Source organism: Gopherus evgoodei, chromosome 12 (assembly GCF_007399415.2).
Source record: "Gopherus evgoodei ecotype Sinaloan lineage chromosome 12, rGopEvg1_v1.p, whole genome shotgun sequence".
Lineage (NCBI taxonomy): Eukaryota > Metazoa > Chordata > Testudines > Testudinidae > Gopherus > Gopherus evgoodei.
This window is the reverse complement of record NC_044333.1, coordinates 14,445,283-14,461,672: the sequence shown is the minus strand read 5'-3', so window position 1 is coordinate 14,461,672 and position 16,390 is coordinate 14,445,283. Positions and strand designations below refer to the sequence as shown.

Genomic DNA, 16,390 nt, shown 5'->3' with positions numbered 1-16,390 from the left:
GGCACTGCCGGTGAGGGTTATTGCGTCAACAGGGAAGCCTGCCCTAGTTAGGCCACCTTCCATTAGTGCCACAGGCAGGCACCACTCGAGATCGAGGTCTCGCCAGCGCTCCCTGTCTCGCCACCGGTCCCGATCTCGACGCCGCTCGCAGTCCCGGTACTGATCTCCTTCTTGGTAACGGTCGTACTCGCAGCACCGCTCAAGATCTCGCTCTCCGGACCGGTACTCCAGATGGTGGTCCAGCTCCCGGCACCGTTCACGCTGCAGCCGCTCCCACCATAGAGCTTCACGATCCCGGTCGACCTCCCGGCACCGTGCCGATTGCAGGTCCTGGTCAACCTCTCGGCACCGGTACAACTCCCGGTACCATTCTCTGGTGCAGCACGACATATGGTACCCTGCGCACAGGGCTCCTCCTCACGTGCAATCTGCTCCGCCGTGGCCATCACGGCACCCATCTGAGTCTTCGCACGCTGATAGCGCCGCATATGGGGATTCAGAAACGCAGAGTTGTATCCTCCAGGGGGCCCAGGGCATGGAACAAGCCCTCAGTGGTCCTTCTGGATGCCTTGGGCATATCACCAGGCCCAAGGTGAACACACGGTTCCATCTCGTTCTGCCCCGTCGGAACATCGGGCACCAGAGGCCACTGTTAGCCGCCCTCCTCCAGCGGGTATGGACGAATCGGCTCTGGCGCCGGATCCTCACGTGTTCCCGAACCCTGATGCTCCTCCGGAACAGGAGTCACTAAATGACCCAACCATGCCAGGTCTGTTGTCCTCCTCTTCGCCAGACGAGGCAGTATCCGGTACTTCTACATCAGCCTGCCCCCGTTCGACCTCCGAGCCCACCAGGACCTTCTCTGGCGAGTCGACTTAAATATCAACCTCCAGGGGTGGAGGAGGTCCCGGAGGTGGAAGACCCGGTCATAGACATACTGTCGGCAGATGCCCCAACTCGCGTGGCTCTGCCATTCATCCGTTCCATCCAGGCCAAAGCGGGCACCATTTGGCAATCCCCGGCGTCTATCCCTCCCACGGCCAGAGGCGTGGAAAGGAAATACATGGTACCCTCTAAAGGGTATGAATACTTATATACCCTCCTCCATGCTCTCTGGTCGTTCAATCTGTGAATGAGAGAGAGCGCCATGGCCAGCAAGCCCCTGCCCCGAAATCGCAGGAGGCTAGACGGATGGATCTATTGGGGCGTAAAGTTTACTCCGCCGGAGGCCTCCAACTGCGGGTGGCTAACCAACAGGCCCTGCTCAGCAGGTATAATTATAATACCTGGCAATCGGTGGGTAAGTTTGCTGGACTGGTCCCAAAGGACTCCTGTTCGGAATTCCAGGCCCTTCTGGAGGAAGGGAAGAAAGTGGCATGGACTTCTCTGCAGGCCTCATTCAACACTGCTGATTCAGCGGCCAGAACCGTGGCCTCGGGGATTACAATGCAGAGAATATCATGGTTGCAGGTGTCAGGCCTACCTCCTGAACTGCAACACACTATTCAGGACCTTCCGTTTGATGGACAGGCCTTTTCTCTCAGAAAACGGACCCTAGACTCCAGAGTCTCAAGGACAATCGCGTCATCATGCATTCCCTCGGGATGCATACTCCGCAAACCCAACGGAAATCCTTCTGTACCCAGCCCCAACGCCCTTACCCCCCGCCCAGGCCACGACAAGACTTTAGCAGGAGACGTGGTTGCGGGAACCGCAGACGGCAATCGGGTTCCCAAGGGGACCAGAATAACGGTCCCGCCAATTCATCAGCAGGACCAAAACCGAACTTTTGAAAGTGCACCCGAGAGCATAGCACTAGCCCTTCCCCAGGATCCCCTTCAGTTTTCCAACCGCCTTTCCTCCTTCCTTCCTGCGTGGGGCCAATTAACCTCAGATCGTTGGGTCCTATGCACGGTGGAATTTGGATACCACCTCCAATTTATTTCGCCCCCTCCTTCCCAGCCTCCCTCCCCGTCCCTCTTCAGGGACCCCTCTCACGAGCAATTCCTCTGGCAAGAGGTTCGTACACCTCTCCATCGGAGCTATAGAGGAGGTGCCGGAGGAGTTCAGTGGGAAGGGATTTTACTCCCGATATTTCCTAATCCCCAAGGCGAAAGGGGGTCTCAGACCCATCCTGGCCCTACGTGGTCTCAACGTCTTTCTGAAGAAGTTGAAGTTCTGCATGGTGTCCCTGGGGACCATCATCCCATCCTTGGATCTCGGAGACTGGTATGCTGCTCTCAACATGAAGGACGCATACTTTCACATCGCCATTTACCCTCCGCACAGACGGTACCTACGGTTTATGGTGTGCAATCAACACTTTCAATTTGCAGTCCTTCCGCTTGTTTGCATGCCCCGCGCATGTTTACAAAGTGCATAGCTGTAGTGGCCGCCTTCCTCCGTCGTCAGCGAATACACGTCTTTCCTTACCTAGACGACTGGCTTATTCGCGGGACCTCAGAGGCTCAAGTCACCAGGCATGTTGCTATCATCACGGACCTATTCGAGCAGATGGGCCTGATGATCAATCTAGAGAAGTCTACTCTAGTGCCTGCTCAAAGAATAGAATTCATCGGGGCCATTCTAGACTCCACACTCGCAAAGGCCTGCCTTCCACTACCCCGGTGTCGGGCACTAGTTTCGGTCATAGCCTCCAAACTTTTCCGACAACCTCGGCCTGCACCTGCCTCAGCCTTCTTGGTCACATGGCCGCATGCATTTTTGCAACCAAGGACGCCAAACCACGCCTGCGGCCCGTCAAACCTGGCTCGCCTCAGTTTACCGCCCGGGCAGGGACGCCATAGACATGGTCGTCACCGTTCCTCAGAGCATCTTAGGCTCCCTCAACTGGTGGCTAACACCTTCCCTGGTGTGTGCAGGGATGCCGTTCCAACCGAGACAGCCCTCAGCATCCCTAACGACGGACGCATCGTCTCTCGGCTGGGGGGCACACCTAGGCCGTCGTCGCACGCAAGGCCTCTGGTCATCTCAAGAGCTAGCGTTGCACATAAATGTCCGGAAGCTGAGAGCAGTTCGCCTTGCATGCCAGACGTTCCAACATCATCTGCAGGGCCGTTGTGTTCTAGTACTCACGGACTACACAACAGCAATGCACTACATAAACAAGCAGGGAGGGACTGGATCCTTCCCCCTTTCTCAGGAGGCAATCCAACTGTGGTAATTTTGTATAGCCCACTCTATAGACCTTGTAGCGTCCTTTCTCCCAGGGGTCCGGAACACTCTGGCAGACCATCTCAGCAGATCCTTTCTCTCCCACAAGTGGTCGCTTCGCCCGGACATTGTACATTCCATCTTCCAGAAGGGGGGCTTTCCCCACATAGACCTCTTCGCTTCCCGCAAGAACAGGAAGTGTCAGAGGTTTTGCTCCTTCCAAGATCTCGCCCCGGGCTCAATATCGGACACCTTCCTAATCTCTTGGGTGAACCACCTGCTTTACGCCTTTCCACCTTTCCCGATGGTGCACAGGGTTCTCGTAAAGCTTCGCAGGGACAGGGCTCGACTGATCCTGATCGCCCCTGCGTGGCCCCGACAACACTGGTACACCATGTTACTGGACCACTCAATAGCCAACCCAATCCTCCTGCCCCTTCATCAGGATCTGATAACGCAGGACCACGGCAGGCTTCTCCACCCAGACCTGCAATCCCTCCATCTAACAGCATGGCTCCTGCATGGCTAACCCAATCGGAATTACGCTGCTCTGCCCCGGTGCAAGAGATACTCCTGGGTAGCAGGAAACCTTCTACGCGGTCTACTTACTTAGCCAAGTGGAAACGGTTTTCTTGCTGGTGTCACAAGCAGAATGTTGCATCTACGGAGGTTCCTGTCTCTGCTGTTTTGGACTACCTCTGGTATCTAAAACAAGGCCTCGCTATCTCATCTCTGCGAGTGCACTTGGCAGCTATTTCTACTTTCCACCCTGGGGAAGAGACTTACTCTGTCTTCTCCCACTCAATGGTCTCGAGGTTCCTCAAAGGTCTTTAGCGTCCATACCCCCTAGTACAACGTCCTGCCCCTTCCTGGGACCTAAATTTAGTTCTGACGAGACTTACGTCCCCCCCCGTTCGAGCCATTGGCAACCTGCTCACTCCTATATTTATCATGGAAAACAGCCTTCCTTGTAGCCATTACATCAGCTAGGAGAGTCTCTGAGCTTCGGGCTCTGATGGTGGACCCCCATACACGATGTTCCACAAGGACAAGGTGCAGCTACGCCCACATCCGGCATTCCTCCCTAAAATAGTCTCGGCCTTTCATCTCAACCAAGACATATTCCTACCAGTCTTCTTTCCCAAACCGCATACATCTCATAGGGAGCAGCAGTTATATTCGCTCGACGTCCGTAGGGCGCTCACCTTCTATATTGACCGTACGAGGCCCTTCCTCACAACACCCCAACTCTTTGTTGCAGTAGCGGACTGGATGAAAGGTCTCTTCTCAGAGGATTTCATCCTGGGTAACAGCGTGCATCCATACTTGCTACAAACTAGCTCATATCTCTCCAGGTCATATTACCGCACATTCTACCAGGGCCCAGGCCTCATTGGCCACCTTCTTAGCTCGAGTACCTATTCAGGAGATATGTCGAGCAGCTATATGGTCTTCAGTATACACCTTTACTTCCCATTATGCCCTGGTGTGACAATCCAGAGACGATCAGCCTTCGGCTTAGCAGTTTTGCATTCTGCAGTTTCTCACTCCGACACTACAGCCTAGGTAAGGCTTGGGATTCACCTAATTGGAATGGATGTGAGCAAGCACTCGAAGAAGAAAAGATGGTTACTCACCTTTGTAACTGTTGTTCTTCAAGATGTGTTGCTCATATCCATTCCAAAACCCACCCTCCTTCCCCACTGTCGGAGTAGCCGGCAAGAAGGAACTGAGGAGCAGACGGGTCGGCAGGGGTATATATTCGGTGGCATAGCGGCGCCATGCCAGGGGGCGCCCAGCCGACCCGCCGGGTGTTGCTAGGGTAGAAAATCTTCCGACGAACGTGCACGCGGCGCGCGCACACCTAATTGGAAAGGATATGAGCAACACATCTCGAAGAACAACATTACAAAGGTGAGTAACCGTCTTTTTTATTTTTGAGTGCAGTTATGTAACAAAAAGAAATCTACATGTGTAAAGTGCGCTTTTACAGTAGAGATTGCACTACAGTACTTGTATAAGGTGAATTGAAGTGAATTTTATTATTTTTACAGTGCAAATATTTGTAATAAAAATAATATAAAGTGAGCACTGTACACTTGTATTCTGTGTTGTAATTAAAATCAATATATTTGAAAATGTAAAAAAAATCCAAAATATTTAATAAATTTCAGTTGGTATTCTATTTTTTTAATAGTGCTATTAAAACTGCGATTAATCATGATTAATTTTTTTGAGTTAATCGCGTGAGTTAACTGCTATTAATCAACAGCTCTAATAGCAACATTGTTGATCAAATTGATAATTTTTAGAAAATACAATTTGTCTCATGTTTACTATACCTGTCTTGTTTTGGCATTACTTCATTTTTCTTTTCTGTTTCAGAGTGGTAGCCATGTTAGTCTGTATCAGCAAAAAGAACGAGGAGTACTTGTGGTACCTCAGAGACTAACAAAATTATTTGAGCATAAGCTTTCGTGGGGTAAAGCCCACTTCATCACATACAGACAGACATCATCTACCTTTCTTTTCTTGCGTTGTGTTTACTGTTGTTGCCTGTCTTCACTTGTCTAAACAACGAGGAGTCCTTGTGGCACCTTGGAGACTGAACAGATTTATTTGGACATAAGCTTTCATGGGCTAGAACCCCTTCTCGCTCACAAAAGCTTATGCCCAAATAAATTTGTTAGTCTCTAAAGTGCCACAAGAACTCCTCATTGTTTTTGCTGATACAGACTAACACGTCTGAAATCATTCGTCTAGGGTCTGTCTTAATTTCTGAGAGTCTTTGTGATACTGGTTTATACAAAAATGACTTTTTATTTCATAGAGGAGTCACTTTACCATACTGTGTAAATCTTCACTTTATACGTTATTGATTTAGATAGATTAATAGCACACAGTAATCTTTTGTAGTTATCCTTATGAAATTGCTATGGGAAAAATTACAGTGCATTCATGAAACAAAATAGCTGTCACTTGAATTTTGTTCCTAAATGCCCAGAAAACAATACTCCAATTTGACTTCTGAGCTGTAAATACAGACAAAGCCACTTAACTACTTTTATATTTTATTTTATATATAGTGTAAAGAAACATTAACAAGATTTGTAGGTCCAAAATGTGGATTACCATCTCCACACCCTGTTATTGTTTATACAGTTAATTTTTTCTTTAAATGTGTACATTTATCAAAATTACTGCTCACTAAGTTTTCTATAGTAATATATAGTGTAGCTGAATGACTGTTTTTAACAAATGTTCAATATAAGCAGTTCTTGCTAGAAAGAATTATCAGTAAAAATATTATTTTGATATTACTGTATTGCAGAAGAGAAGATCAAATCGTCAGGTTAAAAGAAAAAAGTATGCTGAAGAAGGAGAAGGAAAACAATCAGAGGAAGAGGCTAAAGTTTCTGTGAAAATCAAAAAGAGTTCTGCTCCTTTGCCTGCTGAGCAACCCTTACAGTTATTTGTGGTAAGTAAAAATCTAGCCCTTTGGGTAGTGTGAATCTTCCAACTAACTTTACTATCTCATGGGTAAAGCTCATTTTGTTAGTCTTATTTGGCTGATGTAGGTCAGTTACCCAGTAATTATGATGCACAGTAGCAGTTGCCCAGGTTCCATGCAGTTATCCTCTCCTTTCCAATTTTCAGGTCATCTGGTGTCTGACATAAATGCTACTTTTTTGGAAGGCTGCAGCAAAAACAGTTAATCCATTATTGAGAACGGGGTTAGAGAAAATTACATTGTTTTGCCAGTTTTACAAAATTATTGCAACTGTTTCATTGAGAAGTTATGGCACCTCATGCTTTTGAGTAGGGCCTTGAAACATGGTAGGTGGTATATCCTAGGGTCAGAGAAATGCCTTTACCTGTTCTTTTGAAAATCCGCTCCAATTTAGCCAAGTTATAAGCTTCTGAAAATTTACCATTTCCACATGCTCCAAAGAGGTTTGTTAGAAGATGGCAGCAAAATTCTCTGGACAGTGCATCTCCACTGAACATGCTCCACATCTCCAAAACTGTCATGTTCCAGCCCAGAGCTGAATTGGACTTTTCCTGCAGTTGCTCCTTCTGGCTATTGATGACTTCTGTGACTGTGGGCACCAGAGCTGAGAATAAGGAGACTTTCTCTCTTGTGTTCTCAATACTCCCCCTGTTGGAACTTAGGCAGAAAGGAAGAGACAGAAGCCAACTTTCTTGCATTCATTGGGTTCAGTAATGGGGGAGGAGGGAGGGAAGAGCAGTCCATTGGTGGACAGGTACAGGGGACAAGAGAAGGGAAATAGCAACATATTTATGGGATGGACAGGGAGTAGAGGGAAGAATGGTACAATCTGGGCCAGGATTTCTGAACCTGGGGAGTCATGACCCAAAATGGGGTTGCATATGTGTCAAAGGGTCGCATAGAAGGCCTGGGGAATAGGTATCTGGGAGCAGGTCCTGTCTTTGGGAAGGGAGTTGCGGAGCCTACCCCTCATTCATTCTGCAGTGGCAGTTCCCAACATGTGGGGCTGGCTGGGCTCTGCTCCCCACTTAGGGAATTTTGCAATATGGTGCATGGGGTTGCAGTGCTGCTCAGGTTTGGCTCAGATGTCCTGCTGGCATGATGTAGAGTGAGGGAGAAAATTAGAGTAAGTGGTGCTGAGTCAGAGGGGCTGCTCCAAACCTAAGGGGTACTGCAACCCCAGAGGTCACAGTGCCTGGAACAGGGAGGTGAGCCCAGGTAGCCCCAATGGACAGGAGCTGCCACTACAGTGTGCAAGTTGTAGTTATGTAGTACTTGTTATGTTAATGTGGATATTATATATTGTGGTTAAGAAATATTTAGTAAGCCACAAGTATTTTGCACTAAAGCTATTTAATGCATCGTGACAGGCCATCGAGGTTTACAAATGAATCCTGAACCTGAAAGGATTGAGAACCTGTGGCCTAGGCAGGGACAAGAGCAGAGTGGGACTGTTATATGCAAAGAGTAATAGAAGAGGGAATGACAAGAACTGAAGGGAATATGCTGTTGAGGGACATTCACGGAGACAGGCAGAAGGTGACAGACAGGTAGGCTAAGAGAATCTGTAACAACTAGATACATCATTCCCTCCCAAAACCTGGAATAGAGTCCCAGTGTGCCTTTGATGTCAGCAAATATCCTTGAAACTCATTGATCAAGTGTGTGTTTATCTTCCTCCACTTGCAGGCCTACATAGACTTTAATAGCCCACTTTTCCACTAGATCAAATGGTATAGAGGTCTTTGCTGTGGCTATAGGTCACAAGAGTACAAGAATGGCCTACGGGGTAAGACCAATGATCCTTCTGTCCCAGTATCCTGTCTCCGATAGTGGCTGCCATCAGGTGCTTCAGAGAGAATGAATTAGAGCAGAGCAATTTTGAGTGATTTGTCACCTGTCATCGAGACCCAGCTTATGACAGCTGGAAATCTAGGGACACCTGGAGCATTGGGTTACATCCCTGACCATCTTGTATAGCCGTTGATGGACCTGGCCTCCATGAACATATCTAATTCTTTGTTGAACCCAATTATACTTCTGGCCTTCACAACATCCCTTGGCAACATGTTCCACAGGTTGACTGTGCATTGTGTGAAGTACTTCCTTATGTTTGTTTTAAACCTACTGCCTATTAATTTTATTGAGTGGCCCATGATTTTTGTGTTATATGAAAGGGTAAATAACACTTCCCTATTTGTTTTCTCCATACCATTCATGATTTTATAGAGCTCTATAGTATAGCCCCTTAGTCAACTCTTGTCTAAGCTGAACAGACCCAGTCTTTTTAAGCTCTCCTTGTATGGAAGCTGTTCCATATCCCTAACCATTTTTGTTGCCCTTTTCTGTACCTTTTCCAATTCTAATATATCTTTTTTTGAGATGGGGTGACAAGAACTACATGAAGTATTCAAGGTGTGGGCATACCATGCATTTATATAGTGGCTTTATGATATTTTTCTGTTTTATTGTGTAGCCCTTCATTATTTTATTATCTATCCCTTCTGTTTTATTATCTACCTACCTAATGGTTCCTAACGTTCTGTTAGCTTTTTTTAATTGCCGATGCACATTGAGCAGATGTTTGCAGGGAACTATCTACAATGACTCCAAGATCTTTAAAGTGGTAACAGCTAATTTAGACCCCATCATATTGTATGTATAGTGGGGTTTATTTTTCCAGTGTGCACTACTTTGCACTTAGTGACATTGAATTTCTTCTGCCATTTTGTCACCCAGTTTAGTGAGATACCTTTGTAACTCTTTGAAGTCAGCTTTAGACTTAACTTTCTTGAGTAATTTTATATCGTCTGCCCTCACTGTTCACCTCATTTTCTAGATCATTTATTAAGATGTTGAACAGCACCGATCCCAATATCTATTCTTGGGAGACCACATTATTTACCTTTCTCCCTTATGAATACTAACCATTTATTCCTACCCTTCATTTCCTGCCAGTTCCAGTTCTGCTGATGGCCCATGTTGGGGTCAGTCTGATACCACATTATGGAATTTTTGTTTTTTGAATTTGCTTAGAAAAAAAACAACCTACACTTTGGCAAGGGCTTGTGTGGAAAAAAATATGATGTGATCATGTAATTAAAAATTGTCCGATGCATTTGCACAAGGGAGCAGAATTATGGCAACCTTTGTTCTGATCTTGCTGAACTTCTGAGTGGTGGACTTTCAAGCCTTAACTTTCTTTTAACATTGGTTTTTTTTGTTTATATGTGTTTTTGTTTTGTATGTAATTTAATGCTTGAGATATGGAATATTTTTCTACAAGTTGGGGCAATTGCAAGACATTTTTCCTTTGTCTTTTATAAACTGCACACACCCACACACTTACGCCTGTCTCCCAGCTTTTTTCTCTTTTTGTACCTTTTTTGCCGTCTTTCTTCCTTTTCTTTCCCTTGCCAAGTTTCATTCCTTTTTTTTTTTTAAACTTCTGTTTTCACTTCTTTATGCTTGTTTTTGTCTCTAGTTTTCTATTTCACCGTCTTTGCAGAGTTGGCAGAACTGCAGCGCTTTTACACATGACTGATTTGAAGAGGAAAACTGACTAGCATCCTAATCACTTTTCCCTATCAGTCCTCTTACTATCTATGTAAAGACTCTTTTCAGCTACCAAGAGCAGGCTGCTAAGGAAAATGGTGTGTATATTCACCACAACAGATTAGCTTTCCATCTCACTATATACAAATTTTGCTGTAGAAGCAAGCTGAGAAGGATAAGTTGCCTTTCCTCTTCAGATGCTGTGGAGTAAGCTGCAAAGGTAACAACTAGCTCCACAGCTAGCTCCATGTGCAAAGTGATGAAGTTCTGCTACTTCTGTTTCTTGCAGGTTTGTCAGTCCTGGCTTACTGAGGGCTTGATCTGATGCCCATTGAAGCCAGTGGAAATATCCCAATTGACTTCAGTTGGCTTTCTATCAGGACTTCAGTGTTCTTGGAGTAATTGTTCCTATGGGTGCTCCGCATGTCTATGTGCCTCTGATCAGAGATGTTGGATAGCAGCGTCCATATAACCCATGTCTGCCCTTTGTATACCCTCATACCCCAATCTGAGAGCATATTAAGCAAGGCTGACCCACTGCTGCTCCTGTTCCTTCTTCACTGCAAAATCCAGTCTAATGCAAGGACTCCAAAGTAAAGGAGAAGGAGGGCAGGTAGTAGAGTACTTGTAGGGACAAAACATCTTGAAGAACTCCAGTTACTGTACAAGTAAGTAGTCTTCCCTTTGAGTAATTGTCCTTAAGGGTGCTCCATTTAAGGTAGCTGCTGTGCAGTTTCTGTCAGGGGTAGGCAACCTATGGCATGGGTACCAAAGTTGGCACGCGAGCTGATTTTCAATTGCACTCACACTGTCCGGATCCTGGCCACCAGTCTGGGGGGCTCTGCATTTTAATTTAATTTTAAATGAAGCTTCTTAAACATTTTAAAAGCCTTATTTACTTTACATACAACAATAGTTTAGTTATATATTATAGACTTATAGAAAGAGATCTTCTGAAATCATTAAAATGTATGACTGGCACGCGAAACCTTAAATTAGAATGAATAAATGAAGACTCGGCACGCCACTTCTGAAAGGTTGCTGACCCCTGGTCTATGTTAAGGGGGCAGGTGCTGAGGAAGCCTATCTAGTACAGACTGGAGAAGGGCCATCACAAAGGCTGCATCTAACGTATAAGCATTATGCTAGAGCAGAGTGCTGAAAACAGCTGTGTTTTTAGCTCTTATGATTCACAAGGCATAGGACCTTAAACCTGTTACTGTTCCAAGCACTTTGCCTGTCCAGATCTTCAGAGCAATGTAACTATGGAGGGAATTTGCCTATCAAGCACTTCAGACCAGTGTAACTATGAAGGAAAATTCCATGGTTTGAGGGGAAGGAAGGACATTTTTGTGGAAAGGTGTTTTTAAAAGAACTGAACTGTTCAAAAGATGAAGCAGTTTGGAGTACACCAGCTCCTCACTTAAAGTCATCCCGGTTAACATTGTTTCGTTGTTACGTTGTTGATCAATTAGAGAATGTGCTCGTTTAAAGTTGTGCAATGTTCCCTTGTAACGTTGTTTGGCAGCTGCCTGCTTTGTCCACTGCTTGGAGAAAGAGCAGCCAGTTGCTAGCTGGTGAGGGCTTGGAACCAGGTTGGACCGGCAGTCCTCCTATCAGCTCCCCGCCCCCCTAAGTTCTCTGGTCAGCAGCCGCCCAGCAGGCTACTAGTTGCCAGCAGTTCAGCTGTCCCTCCCTCCTCTGCCATGTGCTGCTCCTACATTAACAACAATGTGTTAACCCTTGAGGGCTCAGCCGAGTTCTAGTTCATCATTTACCAGTAAAGCATTCCCTGGGAAATATCCCACCCTCTTTTATCCTCTAACTTCACCACCTCAACCAGGCTTCACAATCGTCATTCTTCTTCGAGTGATTGCTCACATCCATTCCAGTTAGGTGTGCGCGCCGCGCGTGCACGTTCGTCGGAAACTTTTTTACCCTAGCAACTCCAGTGGGCCGGCAGGTCGCCCCCTAGAGTGGCGCCGCCATGGCGCTCTATATATACCCCTGCCGGCCCGCCCGCTCCTCAGTTCCTTCTTACCGCCGTGTCGGTCGTTGGAACTGTGGAGCGCGGCTTAGCTGTCCTCCACGTCCCTAGCTCTCCTAGTTTTCAATCGCTTATCTCTAGTTCTATATAGTGTTAATTAGTGTTGTTAAGTAAATAGTTTAGTCAATAGTTGTTAAATAGTTCTTGGCCGGGGGCTTAGCCCTTCCCGGCACCCGGCGCCAGGCTCATGCCTGTTTCGCCGGGCTTCAAGCAGTGTGCGGCCTGCAAGAAGCCCATGCCCACCAGCGATCCCCACGAAGCGTGCCTGAAGTGCCTCGGGGAATCGCACAGGTCTGACAAGTGCCGCATCTGTAAGGCTTTCAAGCCGAGGACAAAAAAGGAGAGAGATCAGAGGCTCCGAACTCTCCTAATGGAGGCGGCACTTGACCCGTCGACTTCGCGGACCGTGGTCTCGGCACCGGCACCGGATCGCTCCGGCACCGAGAAGACTCCTCGGCACCGACCTTCTCCGGCACCGGAATCACAGCCTAGGCCGTCGAAGTCTGCTACTCCGGCCAGGCAGACCCGGCTTGAGCGCCCGGCCTCGACATCGGCCGCGGCACCGCCGGCACCGTCAGCACCGTTGACTCCGGGCCTGGCGGGTCCGTTGAGTCCGGTGCCGCCGAGCTCCCCCATGAGATCTGGGGTTGAGATAGTGGTCCCGTCAACACCGGAGACCTTCGCCTCGGCTCGGGACCTTATTGCCCTGACGGAGCCCACTCGGCTGCCACCCCCGGTACCTCCGGTGCGGGTCGTGTCCAGGGGCAAGCCCATGATGTCGGCGCCGCCCAGAGACAGTCCTTCGCCATCTAGGTCCCGACGTCTTGGGCGCTCCAGATCCCGACGCCGCTCGCAGTCCCGGCACCGCTCCCCTCAGCGGCACCGGTCGCACTCGCGGCAACGGTCGACCTCCGGACGGTCGCGGTCAAGCTCCAGTCGGCGTCACCGGCACCGCGACTCCAGGAGCAGGTCCCATCGCTACTCGCCGCACCGGTCGACCTCCCGGCACCGAGCTGGTGGCAGGTCCCGGTCTCGGTCGACCTCCCGGCGCCGAGCCGGTGGTAGGTCCCGGTCGACCTCCCGGCACCGAGATGGTGGCAGGTCCCGGTCCCGGTCTCGGTCGACCTCCCGGCGCCGAGCCGGTGGTAGGTCCCGGTCGACCTCCCGGCACCGAGCCGGTGGCAGGTCCCGCTACCGAAGCGACACCCGGTACCGATCAGGATCCCGGCACCGTGACAGATCCCGGTCCCGGTCCCGATCCCGGCACCGATACGACTCCCGGCACCGGTCCCCGGCACCGAGACGATCCTCCGTGCCGACCCGCGCCGGCCCGTACCATCCGGGGTCGGCCCCGCCGTGGCCCTCGAGACAGCCGTCCGTATCTTCGCAGGCGGACAGTGCGTATGCGCTCGGCACCGACCGGCAGGCGGCGCTCTTCGGGGATCCGCCGCTGGAAGACCAAGGCCCACCACAGTGGGGATTCTGGACACCCTGGGCATACCATCAGGCCCAGGGCCCCCAGCAGCTCCCTCCCACACCGGCGAATGCGGAGCGTAGGGCCCCTGAAGCCTCCTTGTCTCGCCCCCCTCCCTCCCCGGAGGCGGAGGAAGGGTCCAAACAGCAGGACTCCGCTGTGGCTCCGGAGGTAGAGGCGAGGGCTGAGGAAGACCCTCAGTTGGACACTATCGTGCCTGGGGTCTCCTCATCCTCCTCCCCGGATGAGGCGGTGGCGGGTACCTCCTCCAACAGTCCCCCCCCGCTGGATCTCAGGGCGCACCAGGACCTCCTCAGGCGGGTGGCCCAAAACCTGAGTCTGCAGGCAGAGGAGGTCTCGGAGATAGAGGACCCGATTGTTACCATCCTCTCTTCGGATGCTCCCACCAGGGTCGCCCTGCCCTTTGTACGGACCATTCAGGCCAATGCCAATACTATCTGGCAGTCCCCGGCCTCCATCCCTCCGACAGCGAAAGGAGTCGAGAGAAAGTACATGGCCCCTTCCAAGGGGTATGAATACTTGCACGTTCACCCGACTCCCGGTTCACTGGTGGTGCAGTCGGTGAACGATAGGGAGCGTCACGGCCAGGAGGCTCCGGCCCCCAAATCCAGAGAGGCCAGGCGGATGGACCTCCTTGGCCGTAAGGTATATTCGGCTGGGGCCCTGCAGCTCAGGGTCTCTAATCAGCAGGCCCTGCTGAGCAGGTACGCTTTTAACTCCTGGGTGGCAGTGGACAAATTTAAAGAGCTGCTGCCACAGGATGCTCGCCAGGAGTTTACGGCCATCCTGGACGAGGGCAAAAAGGTCGCGCGCACGGCCTTACAAGCATCCTTGGACGCTGCGGACTCGGCTGCCCGTACCCTCGCGTCGGGAGTTACGATGCGTCGCATCTCCTGGCTGCAGGTTTCCGGCCTTCCGCCAGAGCTCCAGCACACGATACAGGACCTTCCTTTCGAAGGCCAGGGCCTGTTTTCGGAAAAGACAGACCCCAGACTCAAGAGTCTGAAGGACAACCGGGTCATTGCGCGGTCCCTCGGGATGCACACCCCCATGACGCAGCGTAGACCCTTTAGGCCACAGCAGCAGCCGTACCGTAGGCCGTTTTCCCAGTTCCGCCAGCGGCAGGACCCTTACAGGCGCCGCGGCAGGAACGGCAGGCGCAGGCAGTCTGGGAACCAAGGGGGGCAGAACCAAGGCTCCTCGAAACCCCCGCCTGGTCCTAAGCCTTCATTTTGAAGGTGCGCCCGAGGGCGCTGTAGCAGTTTCCCCTATGGATCCTTTCCCCCCGTTTTCAAACCGCCTTTCGTTTTTCCTCCCGGCGTGGTCCCAAATAACATCGGACCGCTGGGTCTTAAACCTGGTGCGGACGGGATACCGCCTGCAGTTTGTTTCGTTTCCTCCTTCCCGCCCTCCTTCCTCGTCCCTCTTCAGGGACCCCTCTCACGAGCAATTCCTTCGACAGGAGGTGCAGACGCTCCTCAGCAAAGGAGCCATAGAGGCGGTTCCGGAAAACGAGAAAGGCAAGGGGTTTTATTCCCGCTACTTTCTGATCCCCAAGGCCAAGGGGGGCCTCAGGCCTATCCTCGACCTGCGAGAACTCAACAAATACCTCGTGAAGTTGAAGTTCCGCATGGTATCCCTGGGGACCATTATTCCATCCCTGGATCCGGGAGACTGGTACGCCGCCCTCGACATGCAGGACGCGTATTTTCATATTGCCATTTGGCCGCGCCACAGACGCTTTCTCCGCTTCGTTGTGGGGGCTCTTCATTATCAGTTTGCAGTCCTCCCTTTCGGCCTGTCCACGGCCCCAAGGGTGTTTACAAAATGCATGGCAGTTGTAGTGGCGCATCTTCGACGCAACCGTGTCCACGTGTTCCCTTATCTGGACGACTGGTTGATTCGGGGCACGTCGGAGCAGCAGGTCAGCAGCCATGTCCGCCTGATCACCGCCGTATTTGCAAGTCTGGGCCTCCTGATAAACACAGACAAATCCACTCTGAGGCCCACGCAAAAGGTGGAATTTATCGGGGCGGTCTTGGACGCCACGATGGGCAGGGCCTCGCTGCCTCTGCAACGGTTCCAGACCATGGCGGCGATCGTTCAGCGTTTGCGGTCAGCCCCGTTGACGTCAGTAAGGACATGTCTAACCCTGTTAGGCCACATGGCAGCGTGCACTTTTGTGACCGGCTACGCTCGGCTCCACATGAGGCCTCTCCAGCTGTGGCTTATCAGCCGTTACAGGCCGCAAAGGCAACCTTTAGACATGTTAGTCACAATCCCCCAGAAGGTCTTGGACTCTCTCGGCTGGTGGTTGGACCAGTCCGTGTTATGTGCGGGTCTTCCCTTTCACCCCTCTCAGCCATCGGTATCCCTGACAACGGATGCCTCAGATCTGGGCTGGGGGGCCCACCTGGGGACCCTGCGGACACAGGGCCTGTGGTCCCAGGAGGAGGTGGGGCTCCACATCAACATACGGGAGTTGAGAGCGGTCCGCCTTGCTTGTCAAGCGTTTTGTCATCAGCTTCAGGGTCGTTGTGTCGCCGTGTTTACGGACAACACGACGACGATGTACTATATCAACAAGCAGGGCGGCACCAGGTCCTCC

At 50.5% G+C, this 16,390-nt stretch overlaps 1 protein-coding gene across 13 annotated transcripts in view; it reads left to right on the top strand.

The window, feature by feature from the left end:
- The window catches only part of CHD9 (chromodomain helicase DNA binding protein 9), a 204,044-nt gene that overhangs the window by 91,680 nt on the left and 95,974 nt on the right, over positions 1–16,390 (top strand). For all 13 annotated transcript variants that reach the window (XM_030581909.1, XM_030581904.1, XM_030581914.1 and 10 more), the window contains one exon: positions 6,506–6,652. In XM_030581909.1, the coding sequence (XP_030437769.1) occupies positions 6,506–6,652 (147 nt within the window). The remainder of the gene's footprint in view (positions 1–6,505; positions 6,653–16,390) is intronic.